The 15,530-nt window shown below is 41.2% G+C and overlaps 2 protein-coding genes across 3 annotated transcripts in view; one reads left to right on the top strand and one right to left on the bottom strand.

Annotated features, from left to right (window-relative positions):
• Nucleotides 1-10,368, bottom strand: part of CFDP1 (craniofacial development protein 1) — a 136,737-nt gene extending 126,369 nt beyond the window's left edge. For both annotated transcript variants that reach the window (XM_082676184.1, XM_082676183.1), the window contains exons 1-3: nt 10,182-10,368; nt 2,214-2,331; nt 269-488 (exon numbers count right to left, since the gene is read on the bottom strand). In XM_082676184.1, the coding sequence (XP_082532310.1) occupies nt 269-488; nt 2,214-2,331; nt 10,182-10,245 (402 nt within the window). In that variant the 5' untranslated portion in view covers nt 10,246-10,368. The remainder of the gene's footprint in view (nt 1-268; nt 489-2,213; nt 2,332-10,181) is intronic.
• Nucleotides 10,369-10,966: 598 nt separating this feature from the next.
• Nucleotides 10,967-12,640, top strand: LOC309837371 (tigger transposable element-derived protein 1; the record flags this gene model as incomplete). The annotated part of the gene is made up of 1 exon (XM_082677832.1): nt 10,967-12,640. One exon carries the CDS (start codon nt 10,967-10,969, stop codon nt 12,638-12,640), a length of 1,674 nt encoding a protein of 557 aa, XP_082533958.1.
• Between the last annotated feature and the right edge of the window lie 2,890 nt (nt 12,641-15,530).

Genomic DNA, 15,530 nt, shown 5'->3' on the forward strand with positions numbered 1-15,530 from the left:
ATCCATCCAAACATGTTGTTTCCAGCTATCCTTAAATATTTCATCTCTAAACAGTTAAATGCTCATTGAAATTTTATTTAATTAGAAAGGCTTGTGTTTCCTACCATAGGGAATGCTTTGCTTTTCACTTAGTAGAGTTACTATTAAAAGGCATCTAGTCTGATTTCTGTTGTAAGCCTCAAATCTCAGTTTCCAAATTTAAAAAATCTATCTGGGGAACTTCCGGCATTTCTGGCAAAGCATTCATCCCATTCATCTATTAACTTACTTTAACTTGTGTACGCAGAGGCACTTTTGATTTTGGTCCTACGTCATTGAGGAAGCTGGCCCATAGTTCATCTTCCTTCTTTTTCTTTGCATCCTCTGACTCAATGCCTTTTTCTGGCTCTGCAGCTCCATCTTCCTCCTCACTACTACTTCCTCCAGATTCCTCATTGGCATCCTCCTCGTCCTCTTCTTCTAATGAGAGGCCACCTTGTTTTCTCTTCCTAATCACCAACAGTCACAAGGAAAAGGAAAGACAAGACAAACAGGCAAAATAATTTCAGTTATCCCTTCCTGAATTCCAAACATAATGTTGCAAATATCAGAAAACTTTTAAATCTGGGGACTACTGGTTAACACGCCTGATAGGGGAAGTGGGAGAGGTAAGCTGAGATTTTGTGGAAGAAAAAAAGAACTGAGCTCTTACAGTTAGGATTTTCCCAAAGCATTTAGAATCAAAATACAGTGTTCTACTTCTAAGTTAGGACCAGCTGTTTTCACCAAGAAAATACCCAAAATCACCTCACAGAATCAATCTGTTCAGAAAGAAGGTTCTAATAACATACATATTCCTGGCATTTTTGACTTTTTAAAAGTCACTCCATGTGGGGAACAGAGATTGAAGAGAGCCTCAGATTTATTTGCACTGTTTCTTCCCAGAGTTCTGAGGGGGTGGGGAGTGGGGAATCCATGTTTCTTCCCACCTTCTGAAGATATGAAAGCTGGAATATACAAAAGCCAAGGATAAAAGAACTGGGTCCAAGACTTAAAAGAGTAAACTGCTTCTTAAGACTATTCTGACTTCAAGTGAATCACCTAATTCTCAAAATTCTCTTTCTACAATCTGATTTTTGCTTCAATGTCCAGGAAGACAGAAACACCAATCAAAGAGAATAAAAGACTTGTATTGAAAGACTCCCTTTTTGAGTTAAATAACTTGTCAGAATTTTCATAATTTTTGGTGGTAGTGCAATTCAGTACCAGGCTTATAGAAGGTAATTTGTCTATACCTATAAATTTTTTTTTTTTTTACTACATATAACACTGGGTAAAACAATTCTACTCCTACAGATCTAATTTACAAATATACATGTGTACAAAGACACATAAGAAGAATATTCACTGCAGTCTTATTTGATGTAGTAAAGATGAGGACAATCTAAAGGTCTCTCAATAAAGGAATGTTTAAATAAAGTTAAGGTCTGTCCAGTAATGTAACACTATGCTGAAAAGAAAAAGGTATAGCTAAATATACTGCCATAGTATCATCTCCAAGATGTGAAATAAGGAAAGTGAGAAATGATATGCAGAGTATGCTACTATTCATTTTTTTTTTTTTTAAGAGTAGGGAATTCCCTGGCAGTCCAGTTGTTAGGACTTCCCATGCTTCCACTGCAGGGGGCGTGGGTTCGATCCCTGGTCAGGGAAGTAAGATCCCGCAAGCCTCATGGCCAAAAAAAGAAAAAGTAGGAAATACACATATACATGATTGTACATACACAGAATTATCTCTGGTAACATAATTCTTCTGAGACAAAGCAACAAGGGCTAGAGATGGGGTACATATTTTTTGTAGCAATTGCTTTTTTCTTTTCTTTTGGCCGAACCACGCAGCTTGTGGGATCTTAGTTCCCTGACCAGGGATTGAACCCAGGCCCTGGCATTGTAAAGGCAGAGTTCTAACCCCTGGACTGCCAGGGAATTCCCGGGTTTTCAATTTTAAACCAGGTGCACATATTACCTATTAACTTTTTAAAATTAAAGCTCAAAAAATTTTAAAGCTTGCCAGAGAATAAGAATTTAATCCTAAAATGTCACCAAATATTTCCCTCAATGAGAAAAAGGTTAGAAACCATGGCAGTAAGAAATCTATCATGAGACCAATCCCAGCAATCTGGAAGGTTATGACAACAGCCCCTGACTTCTAAGGGCCTTGAGGGCAGCATCACCTGGCCGGAATGCTCTGAGACTTTCTTTTTCTCTCTTTGGTTTTCTGTGTCTGCTCTTCACCATCCACTTCATCTTCCTTCACTAATTCATTTACATCATCTTCACTATACTCTCCACCTGAAATCACATAACAGGGTTGGTCAGACAGACAGGAATAAAGGTTTTCACATCAAGATGAGACATTTTCATTAAGAAAAAAATGTAGTACTTTCCAGACTAAAATATCATTTCCTGAGGGACGTCTTCCCTATTCCTGAAGACCAGGCTAAGTTCCCCTATTCTAAGCCTCCAGGGCAGTGCATATTTCCCTCCTTAACGCACCCCACTTATATTTAATGCTTGCAATTTCTGCTATGCTCCACACACCACGAAAACTAATGAAAATCGCTATCTGTAAGGGTCAAGGCAGAAGACAGTGGGGTAAGCAGGGGCAGCAGAAGCAAGAGTTCTCAGTGTTTATTGCTCCGCAGAATTCTAAAAATCCCTTAAACTGAGCAAAGTTTAAATAAACAAACGTAACCAAACTGATAACACAAGCCACAAAGAAAGGATTTACTCCAAGGACTTTATTTATTTATTTATTTTTAATGAATTTATTTATTTTATTTATTTATTTTACGCTGTGTTGGGTCTTCGTTGCTATGTGCAGGCTTTCTCTAGTTGCAGTGAGCGGGGGCTACGCTTCGTTGCGGTGCTCACGCTTCTCATCGCGGTGGCTTCTCTTGTTGCACAGCACGGGCTCTAGCCACGCAGGCTTCAGTAGTTGCAGCTTGCAGGCTCAGTAGTTGTGGCTCACAGGCTCTAGAGCGCAGGCTCAGTAGTTGTGGCACATGGGCTTAGTTGCTCTGTGGCATGTGGGATCTTCCCAGACCAGGGATCGAACCCGTGTCCCCTGCATTGGCAGGCAGATTCTCAACCACTGTGCCACCAGGGAAGCGCCTCCAAGAACTTTAGAAAGAGTATTTTGACTGTTCATCCTTAGCAAGATGCATTCTAAAGACCAAAAAAGTTCTATTCCTAGTAGTAACATTGGTGTTGGTATTTTGAAACTGTTCTTTTTATTATAGGTAAAAGAAAGTTAAGTAGTTATACTAATCTTGTTAGGAATCCAGAACTTCAGAGTAAGAAATGACACACAATTATAAAACCAAAGAAATTAAGAAATTAAGTGAAAACAAATGTTAAAACTGAACTTAAAATTCAGAACTCTTAACTCTTTTTAAGATAAATATTTTCTAGCTCTGTTCACTTAAATGGCATAGAAGCAATGCCACTCTAGTAGCAACGAGCATTTCTTTAAAGTTCAGATTGTATTCTTTGATATAACTCAAAACAAAAATGGCTCCCTGAAAAGGCCAGCTAACTTCAGGTCTGAGGGAAGGAAAGCACAAGGTGAAATGGGGACATTTTGCTGTGCCAGAAAGCAAGGTAGTTATTTAAGAATAATGGGTCACGTTAAAAGGATATAAGATCCAGCTTGAAAGAACTTTTAGTGGCCAAAAGTGATGACCTGACCATTAAAACGAGTAACTGTTAGACTGAAACACACTGAATCAATAAAAAACTGTGACACCTTTATGATATATTTTTTTAAAAGACAGAAAAAATTACTTGTACCAGGGCTTCCCTGGTGGCGCAGTGGTTAAGAATCCGCCTGCCAATGCAGGGAACACGGGTTCGAGCCCTGGACCAGGAAGATCCCACATGCCGCGGAGCAACTAAGCCCGTGCACCACAACTACTGAGCCTGCGCTCTACAGCCCGCGAGCCACAACTACTGAGCCCACGTGCCACAACTACTGAAGCCCGTGCGCCTAGAGCCCGTGCTCGTCAACAAGAGAAGCCACCACAATGAGAAGCCTGCACACGTCAGTGAAGAATAGCCCCCGCTGGACGCAACTAGAGAAAGCCCATGCGCAGCAACGAAGACCCAACACAGCCAAAAATAAATTAATTAATTAATTTAAAAAATTATTTGCACCATTTTAGGTTACTATTAAGAATACTCCCTATTTTGAAAATTGGAAATTAAGGGAAATGAATTGAACATTTATCCTGCCCCACTGGTGAGGAAGAACTACACTTTCAGAAGAACATCAACCAATAAACGTAGAAGAACCACAAAAGTAGAAAACCGTCGCTCTCACACTCTAACGATAGTAGTAATTTAGGCAAGGGTTATCAAGTAATGTTAAAAACAATTTAAGTTTTAACTATTAAGTATACTGCCTCACAGAATACTTTCCAATTCTAAGAGAAAAAATAATTACACAATAGAAGGACCAAACTCTCATCATTCTGATCCAGAAGTCACAACCATGGGAATTAACCAGGTATTTTGTGTTTTCTGATGTTATGCATTATGAAACACTCAAGTCATCTATAATTTATTTTAGCTATAATTATTTCATTTGAATCCACCAAGCATTTAGATCTAACTTCCAATTTAATGAAAATTCAAGGGACGAAGGAACAACCTAATACCATTAGGGAGCAACCAGACAAAATCAGAAGGTGAGACATTCTGCAGGACATACAGCCTGATCTCCTAAGCCAATCTAAGTCACAGAAACAGGAGTGTGCTAGATTTAAACAGATTTAAGGGACAGAACAACTGGATGATACATGTAGTCCTGAACTCAATGGTGATTTAAACAAAAAAGCTAAAGCCATTTTTGAGTCAACAAGGAAAACTTGAATATGGTTTGTATATTAGATGAGCTGAAAGTTTACTGAAATGGACAGGGACAGAATGTTCACTGAAAAGAGCAGGTTACAAAGTAACATGAAAAAACTATGATTTCTAGTTGGGGAAAAATACAAATAACTACACTCGGGTATAGAAAAAAGATCAGAGTGGGTTTCACTAAGGGACCAATACTGATAATCTCTGGGTGGTAGGAATGGAATGATTCTGATTTTTTATGTTTAATTGCCTGCATTTTCTAATTTTCTACAAAGTTCATGCACTGCTTTTGTAATAATATATAGCTATTTTTCTTCATAAAAATGGATGAATGTTGTAGACAGTTCAGACAAAGAGATGCATATGGCTCTGGATCTTAAACATGAAAAAAGATGCTCAATCTCACCGATAAGAAAAAAGCAAATTTTAAATTACACAAACAACCACAAAAATCATGCAGTTACTCTAAGAGTAAGAAACAGAGTAACAACCCTATAGACAAAAAAAGCACAAATCTTTTTTAAATTGAAACTCCAAAGACTCAGAGCTTCCATCACCTTTTCAGTCCCCCATGCTTAATTTAAATATGAGTCAGACAACTAAGAATCACCAAAAAAATCTGAGAAAGTGTTTAACATAATAATGCCCAACACAAATGTACAGGGTGAATAAAAATCACCTTAGCGGAAAGAGATTGTTTCTTCATTCTATCAGGCTAGCATTATTTGATACCAAAGCCAGGCAAGGAAATTACAAGAAAACTACAGACCAACATCCCTCATAAACAGATGCAAAACTCCTCAACAAAATTCAGTAATGTAGAAGAAGAAGAATACATCAGGACCAAGTAGGTTTTATTCCAGAAATAAAAGGCTGTTCAAAAATTTTAAATCAATCACTGTAATTCATCACATTAACAGATAAAAGAAGAAAAACCACACAATCAACAGATGGAGAAAAAGCATTTGACAAAATTCACCTCTCAGCAGATTAAGAATAGAGGGAATTTCTTTAACCTAATAAAACACATTAGGGGCAGTATATGCAGACTGCCAGGATTCAAATCCCAGCCCAGCTACTATCTAGCTGAGTGACTTTGGGTTCCTCAGTTTCTTCATGTGTGAAATGGAGAGCACAATAGCACATACTTGATAATGTTATGTGATTGAGTTAGTAACGAGTTAGACAATGTAAAGTGCTTAAAACACACACAAAAGGCATCTATGAAAAACCTATAGCTAACATTATACCAAATGGTGAAACAGTGATGCCTTCTCCTTAAGACTGGGAACAAGGAAAGGATATCCACTCTCACCTGTCCTATTCAATATTACATTGGAAGTCTATACGAAGTACAATAAGGCAAGCAAAAGAAATAAAAGGTATGCCTATTGGAAAAGAGGAAATAAAACTGTTTCTATACACAGACAATATGATCTAATTTGGGGGGGGAGGGTAAAGGTGGCCTTGGAACTGTTAATTTTAGCGGCAGTTACATAACTCTAAGCATTTGTCAAAAATTCATAGAACAGTATAATGAAGAATGAATTTTACCATGCATAAGTTAAAAGTAAAAAAATTTAAAGCATTATTATTATTATTATTTGATAGGTAAGAAGTGGATTTATTTAGAGAGATACACATTCCATAGGAAGAATGTGGACCGTCTCTAAAGGCAAGAGCGGTCCCAGGGCATGGCGTCGTCTTGGAAAGTGAGAGCAGTCATGGGAGAAACACGCTCCACAGAGTGTGGGCCAGCTGAGAAGGGAAGAGGCCTTAAAGCATTAATAATATCCACAGAGCAATAAGATACTGCACACATGAAACAAGAACATGATGCTATTTAAAATTTGTGAAAAAACAAAGAAGTTATTCAAAATTAAAAACATCCAAGGGCCAGATTCAACACTGATACAAGAAAACAAAGCACATGCTGCCCAGTGACTTCTGGAAGTTCCTGGTCCACTAGGTCAAAGACCTTGAAGTGCTGCTAATGGGCAACAAATCCTACTGTGCTGAGACTACTCCCAATATCTCCTCCAAGAACCCCAAAGTCACTGTGGAAAGAGCCGCCCACCTGGCCATCTGAGTCACCAATCCCAATGCCAGGCTGCACAGCAAAGAAAATGAATAGACAGCTCGTGTACACACTGCACTTGTGTTAATAAAAGCCATAAAACTCTGGGAAAAATATGTAAAGACAAAAAAAACTCAACAGAAGAGTTGGATGGTAAAATACTGAAATATTCCCATAAAGTGAAAAAGAAATCAAAGGGTTAGAAAATAGAGAATAAAAATAGAGGAAGGGACTTCCCTGGTGGTCCAGTGGCTAAGACTCCCCACTCCCAATGGAGGGGGCCTGGGTTCAATCCCTGGTCAGGGAACTAAATCACACATGCCGCAACTAAAGACTCCGCATGCTGCAACTGAAAGATTCCACGTGCCACAACTAAAAGATCCCGCACCCGGAGACGAAGATCCCATGTGCTGTAGCTAAGACCCGGCGCAGCTAAATAAATACATACTTACATACATACTTCATACATACATAAATAAATAAAAAATTTTTTAAAGTTTATCAAAAAAAAAGAAGTACAGGAAAATAGAACCAGTCCATAAGGTCTAACATAAGATTCAACACATAAATAATGATGAGTCCAAAACAATAAAATGGAGAAAACTGTCCCCCCCAAATTTAAAAAGTTCCAGAAGTGACTTCCCTGGTGGCGCAGTGGTTGAGAATCCGCCTGCCAACGCAGGGGACACAGGTGTGATCCCTGGCCTCGGAAGATCCCACATGCCGCGGAGCAACTACGCCGGGGTGCGACAACTACTGAGCCTGTGCTCTAGAGCCCTCAAGCCACAACTATTGAGCCCATATGCCGCAACTACTGAAGCCTGCGTGCTCTAGGGCCTGTGCTCCGCAACAAAGAGTAGCACCCGCGAGGCAACAAAGACCCAACGCAGCCAAAAAAAAAAAAAAAAAAGTTCCAGAAGGCCCAGCAGAATGGATGAAAACAGACTCATACCAAGGTACAGTATATCACTGTGAAATATCAGAAAGTATCAGAAACAAAGAGACGATTCTATCAACTTCCAGAGACAAATTTTATATAAATGAGGAAAAATTACCGACAAGAGACTTTTTAATAAAAACACTGAAAACTTAGAAAATAATGGAGGAATATCTTTAAAATCCAGATAGAAAATTATTATTATAGAATGCAGAATTACTATTACAGAACACAGAATTCTATACCAAATTAGTAATCATGCCTGAGGGTCAATATTTCACTATTTTTAGATAGTCGAGGTCTCAAAAAAAAAAATGTTTCTAAAAAAATGCATCTTTCCTCAAGAAGTTACTTGAGGATTTATTCTCATTTTGGTGAAACACACCAAGAAAGAAGACATCATGGGACCCAAGGAACAGGGAATCCAAGAGAAAATGGAGGTAAAAGGAACATCCAGAGTGGTGGTGATGATGGAAAATCTTAGGTTTCAAAGTGGTAAAACCAAGACAAATTGGAGCAGGTCAGACGGCAAAGATGGACTTCAAAAAGTGAAAAATTATCTAATGAATCTAAATATCTTGGGAGATGATTTAGACAATTTTGAAAGTTCCGGATCAAATCAGTAGTAAGTACATAGACTAAGCAACAACAACAAAATGGCAATTATTAACTCCAGAGAAAACTAGTGTAGGAAAAGCAATAACTAACTGTATATACCACATGGTCAGGCCTGAACAAGATGTCCACAAAGTAATTACAAAAAAAGGAAACAATACCAGTCTAACCCAAATTTCACATAGGAACATTGGCAGGCTGGGGAGTTGGGGAGGGTCTGAAGGTGAAACGGTGAGGCTAAAGAGGGTGTTAAAATAACACCTAACATGGATGGGTTAAGTCAACAGACAACGGAAGTACCAAATTTTAAACGTAGAAAGCAGTGTCATGGGCTTCCTTGGTGGCGCAGTGGTTGAGAATCTGCCTGCCAATGCAGGGGACACGGGTTCGAGCCCTGGTTTGGGAAGATCCCACGTGCCGCGGAGCAACTAGGCCTGTCAGCCACAAATACTGAGCCTGCACGTCTGGAGCCTGTGCTCCGCAACAAGAGAGGCCGCGATAGTGAGAGGCCCGCGCATCGCGATGAAGAGTGGCCCCCGCTTGCCGCAACCAGAGAAAGCCCTCGCACAGAATCGAAGACCGAACACAGCCAAAACTAAATAATAAATAAATTAAAAAAAAAAAAAAAGCAGTTTCTTCTGGGGAGGATTGACAGGTATGAGGGGTGATGGAAACGGTTGTTTCAAAAATAAGCCTTTCAAAAATATTTGACTATTTTGAAACAGGCGCATGCATAACTCTGATTAAAATGAAAACTAGTTTTCAAATGATCACACTGGCCGATACCGAAGACCAACGTTGGTGGACAAGAATGGAACCCAGGAAACCAACTGGGAAGCTATGGCGAGTCTTAGTGTTAATGGTAGTTCAGTAAGAGCGAGATTGGTGAGGAACTGATCAGAAATTAACCTACGCAGACGCAAACAGAACTTAATGATTGGTTAGACCAAAACAGTAAGAATAAGGACAACTCCCAAGGTTTTGTTTTGTTTTTAACCTGAGCTACTGTACGGGCAGATACTTCTAATGAGATGGGGAAGCCTGCGGAAGGTGCAGGAGGGCGGAAGGGGTAGGTTTGGGTGACATTTACTTTGACCCGGTTCGGTTTGAGAAGCCTATACAAAAACAAAAAATCCAAAGTCTGATCAGAGAGCAATGGGTATAGACGTTGCAAAGAGGCAAAGGGCATCATTATGTGAACTTTTTAACAACCAGATCCCTTTTGAGAACAGCAAGTGCAGAGACCTATCTGGAACGTGATGCTAGCTAGCAATTCTCTGGGGACGGAAGGCCTGGCGATAAGACTGCCTTTCAGAAGATTTCAGGGCTGGTAAGAGTACGCGATGACCGACCACCGCCAGCTTCACCAGAGGCAGAGCGGAGTTCACGTGCCGGTTCCCGCGCTCCGAGAGGCGGCGGTGGCCGCCGAAGCCAGGCCGTGAGGAGCAGCTGCGCGAGACGTCCCCGTGCACACTTCCTGGGCCACGGGGCCCTCACGGTGCAAGCAGGCGGGCGAGGGCGCGGGGCGGGGACGCTTGAGACCCGCTCCACGCGGCCACTGAGGCACCGGGCCCACGAACGCCGGGCAAAGCGCGCCTCACGTGAGGCGCGGGGCGGGTCAAACCGCCCCTCGCCTCAGGTGGAATCGCTCACCAGATGGCACGTAGTCTTCGTCCTCCTCCGAGGTGGAGAAGTCTTCGGAGTCGAATTCCTCCATGTCGCTGCCGCGCGGGGCGAACACAGCCGCAGCAGCTACCCCCAACGGCAAAGCTCTAGGGAGAGACCATACATAGAGCTGCTGCAGGGGCGGCGGTAGCTCGGGCGGCCCCCGCAGCTTGTGCACAGGCGCAAAGAATGCTAAGTGATCCAAATGCGACACTTCCGGGCCAAAGCCCCGGGCTTGACGCTGCTGTGGCAGTTGGCGGAACACGGGCTCCGTGCTGAAGCGGTGCATGCTGGAACTTGTAGTCCCCAGTGCTACCAGACGCTTTGATTTAGTAAATATGCTTAAATGAAATTTGTTTTGTCCACGGAAATACAGGTGACCTTCGTTATTCACCGGTTGGTATTTTTGTATTCGCTTACTTGTTAAAATTTACTGTCACCCCAGAAATCAATATTCGCGATGCTTTCTGGGGTTATTCGCGGACATGCGCAGAGAGTGAAAGTTTTGAGTCAACCAGTGGTGGCTTGTACCGACGTTGGAGGCAGATGATCCGCTATCTTGCTTCGGCTCTCGTACTCTAAATAAGTGTCCTCTTCGCAATCTGTTTAGTGCCGCGTTTTTTTGCATTTTTTTGTGCTTTTTGTTGGTGATTTCGCTGTTTAAAATGACCCCTGAGCGTAGTGCTGCGATGCTGCCTAGTGTTCCTAAGCGCAAGAAGGCTGTGATGTGCCTTATGGAGAAAATACGTGTGTTAGATAAGCTTCGTTCAGGCATGAGTTGTAGTGCTGTTGGCCGTGAGTTCAACGTTAATGAGTCAACAATCCGGTACATCAAGAAAAAGGAAAAGGAAATTCGCCGATCTGTACGTGAGGCTGCTCCGGAAAGTGCTAAAGTGACATCTATAGTGCGTGAGGAAGCTATGGAAAAGATGGAAAAGCGGCTCAATTTGTGGATTCATGAGATGACAACCGATAAAAAAGGTGTGGTGGACAGCATTGTTGTGAGGCTGAAAGCCAAAGAAATTTACGGTCACGTTACCCAGGGTCAGAAAAACGTGAAACCCTTCTCGGCTAGCGCTGGCTGGCTTGCACGTTTCAAAAGGCGATATGGTGTGAGTAATGTTAAGCTTGCAGGTGAGGCAAGTTCTGCAGATCAGGAGGCTGCGGAAGAATTTAAAAAATACCTGCTAAGTGTTATTCAGGAAAAGGGGTACGTGGAAGAGCAGGTTTTCAACGCTGATGAGACTGGCCTATTTTACAAAGACGTTGGCAAAAGAACCTATATAACGCAAATGGCCTCCAAAGCCCCTAGCTTTAAATCATTCCAGGATTATGCAACCCTGCTTTTGTGCGCCAATGCCAAGGGCGACTTTAAGTGCAAACCCCTAATGGTGTACAGAGCTCCAAGTTCACAAGCACTTAAAGGGAAAAGCGTGAATCATATGCCGGTCCATTGGAGGTGGAACAAGAAAGCATGGATGACTTCTGATTGGTTCCACAGCTGCTTCATACCAGAAGTTGAATACTATCTCCAGGGCAGAAACCTTGCCTTCAAGATTTTGTTAATTTTGGATAATGCCCCAGTCCATTGCTGTGAAGAACTCAAAAATGCCCACCCCAACGTAGAAGTTCTTTTCATGCCCCCAAATACTACGTCTCTCATCCAACCCCTGGATCAGGGCATAATAAAAGCCTTCAAGGCGCACTATACTAGGGAGCTTTATAGCAAGGCTTTTGAGGCTCTCAAAGCCAACAAGGAAACTACCATGATGGACTATTGGAAGTCAGTCACTATACGCAACGTTATTGATTATGTTGGCACAGCATGGGACAACATCAAGCAGGCTACTATCAATAATTGTTGGAAAAATGTTTGGCCGGACTGCGTAGAAAATTTTGAAGGCTTTGAAGGTGTTACAGAAAGTATAAAGAACAGTGTCAAAAACATAATGCATATCGCATGGCAAATAAGTGGAGAAGGCTTTGATGACATGAGAGAAGAAGACGTGGAGGAAATTTTGGCAGAGAAGGCAGTAGAACCCACCAACGAAGACTTGGACGAGATGGCAAAACAAGGCGTTGGAGTCAGTGATGATGAAGATGGTGATGAAAGTCAGCCTAAGAGTCCAGGAATTGTTCCTCTTACAGCGGCCAAAATATCAGAATGGAACTCTGCCTTGGAAACAATTTTCAGTGACATGGAAGAGTGTGACCCTATGCTTGATCGCAGCCTCAAATTTAAGCGCTTAGCCTCCTGTGCATTTGCCCCCTATGCCGAGATGCTTGAAGATTTGAGGCAAAAAGCCAGGCAGACGGGGTTGACCCAATTTTTGGAGCCAGTTTGGGAGGGAAAATTGCCGACTCCATCAACAAGTGGTGAGAGCCAGACCTCTGAGGTTGAACTGATGGATGTCAACCTGCCACCCTCTTCCTCTTCTGCAGAATGAGTTCCACCAACCTCTCCCTTGCTTTTTATGGGGCAAGCCAAGGTCGAGAGGTTTAACCACACTGTGCACTGTGCCATCACGCAGCCTGCAGCTCTATCAACAGTAAGATTTTAGTTAACGTTTTTATAAAACTTTGAACGCTTCATCTTTCATTTTTTCAGGACTTTATTTGCATTACTGCACACTATATAGTATGTGTTTACAGTACTGTATGCATTTACTGTACATGAGTACTATATGTGTAGTGTGTGTCTGTGTGTGTGTATGACTGAGGGGGAAAGTTAAAGTAGTACAATCTGTTTTGTACATTACACAAACATGCTGTCATTGAAATAATTGTTTCATTATAAACACTGCATATCATTATTTGTAAGAAAGAGATATTAAATTCAGTGTCTTTGAACAGAAACACACATAAAGCAAGGTTATGTACTGATCAGTTGACGAAAATGGTACAACCAGAGACCCACAGGAACTCAACCCTGTATTTCTGCTAATGGAGTGTGCACGGTGACCTTACAGTTATAAGTACTGCGAACGACAAGGATCAGCTCTATTCTAGAATTCAGACATCATCCACACCAGTCCTTCCTTCAAGTCAAGTTAATCCATATGGAAATACAACCATATATAATCCTTGTCATTTGGTCAGATTAAAAAATTTTTATTATAATCCAACTCTGAGAGGCAGTAATCAGATGCAAACGAGATATCATTGACTAACATCCTATTTGTTCAGGTTTGGGTTTTTTCAGCTGATAATTGCTCCCTGTTGATACTCTGGACTAGGGTCTGTGTCACCCAGTCTAGTGTTATCTAAATCAAGGAATAGATGAAACATGTCTGTGATTAAAAGGACATTATGGTGGCTTTATGCCAACAAGCTTTTTAAAACAGCCTGATTGCAACATAGTTCCCACACCACAAAATTTGCTCATTTAAAGTGCATAGTTCAATCATTTTAGTATATTCACAGACGTGCGCAACCATCACCACAGTCAATTTTGGAAGATTTTCATCACCCCAAGAAGGAACCTCTGACCAATTAGCAGTCACTCCCCATTTCTCCCCAATCCCCAGCTTTAGGCTAATCTTTCTCTCTATATTTTCTTATTCCAGAAATTTCATATAAATGGAATTATACAAGATGTGGTCTTTTGTGACTGTCTTCTTTCACTTAGCGCATTTCCAAAGTTCATTCGTCTTAGGTATATACCTGTGGAACTGCTGGACCACATAGTAACTCTGTGCTTTACCTTTCAAGAAACTGTCAAACTGTTTCCCCAAGCAACCATTTTATACCCTCACCAGCAATTTCTGAAGTCTCCAATTTCTCCACACCCTTGCCAACACTCTATCTTTTTGATTATAACCATACTAGTGGGTGTGAAATGACATTTCATTATAGTTTTGATTTGCACGTCCCTGATGACTAATGATGTTAAGCATCTATTCATGTCTTTATTGGTCATGGTATATGTTGTTTTGGAAAAATGTCTACTCAAATCCTTTGCCCATTTTTTAAAAGACTTTTTTGATGTGGACCATTTTTAAAGTCTTTATTGACTTTGTTACAATATTGCTTCTGTTTTACGTTTTGGTTTTTTGGCAGCGAGGCATGTGGGATCTTAGCTCCCCGACCAGGGATTGAACCCGCGCCCACTGCATTGGAAGTGCAGAATCTTAGCCACTGGCTCACCAAGGAAGTCCCCCTCTGCCCATTTTTAAATTGGGTTGTCTTTCTATTAATGAGTTGTAAGAGAGAGTTCTTTATATATTATAAACGCAAGTCTCTTATAAAGTGTATGATTTGAAAATATTTCCTCCTGTGGGTGTCTTTTCACTTTCTTGATGGCATCATTTGAAGCATAAAAATTTTTAATTTTGATGAAGTCCAGTTTATCTAGTTTTAGTCTAATGTCCCTCTTGCTTTGGGGGTTGTATCTAAGAAGGCTTTGCCTAACCCAAGATCACAAAATTTACTCCTGTGTTCTTCTAAGAGTTTTATAGTTTTAGTTCTTACATTTAGGTCTATGACCCATTTCAGTAAATCTTTCTTATGTGAGAATAACAGAAAAATAGATGTGAAATTAGGACCCAGTATTTGGGACTTCACCATTCTCAGCCTCGTTTTCCTTGGACAGCATAAATAAACCCTACAGTGACAAACTGGGATGTCGCCTTTTGCCCCATCCCTGGGGTCTGAGTCTGGGGAAAAGGATACCCCAGAGTTCTTCAGCAGACTTTCTCCTCCATTACCCTACTTCTCCTACTCTCCTCTTTACAGATTACTAGCACTCCATATATTTGTTCAAATTTACAAAGTTTCTGACCACTTTATGGGTAACCAGGGAACTATTTTCTGTTGTGTCAAATAGTTTAGCAAAGAGGTCAAAAAATTGGTTAGCAGGCCAAATCCAGCATAAAGACATGCATTGTTCGATCTGAAAAGCATTTTACATGAAGTTAAATTAGCGGCCAGCTGTGATATTATGATTTCGCAGAAATATACATTTCATATACATTTTGGTCATTCAGGTGACCAAAATGTGTTTCTCATATATATTTGGCCTTCATCCACAGTTCCTGGCTCACAGCTCCCAAAACCCCTGGAATTTCCTAAGTGTTGAGAGTGGTAAAGGTGTCTTGTGTTGTATGAATGACTTTTAGAAGCAACTAAGGATGGGGCTGGTTGCCAGGACAACTTACCGTGTGATTAGAGGATTGGAACTTTCAGTCCCCACATCCCCACACAGCCCTCCCCTGCCCCACCTCTGGGGAGAGGGGGGGAGGGGCAACAAGTTGAATCAGTTCCCAATGGCCAGTGATTTAACGAATCATGCATATGTGATGAAGTCTCCATAAAACCCCAAAAGGACAGGGTTGAGAG

This window comes from Grampus griseus, assembly GCF_964374135.1.
Source record: "Grampus griseus genome assembly, chromosome: 19".
Taxonomy (NCBI): Eukaryota; Metazoa; Chordata; class Mammalia; order Artiodactyla; family Delphinidae; genus Grampus; species Grampus griseus.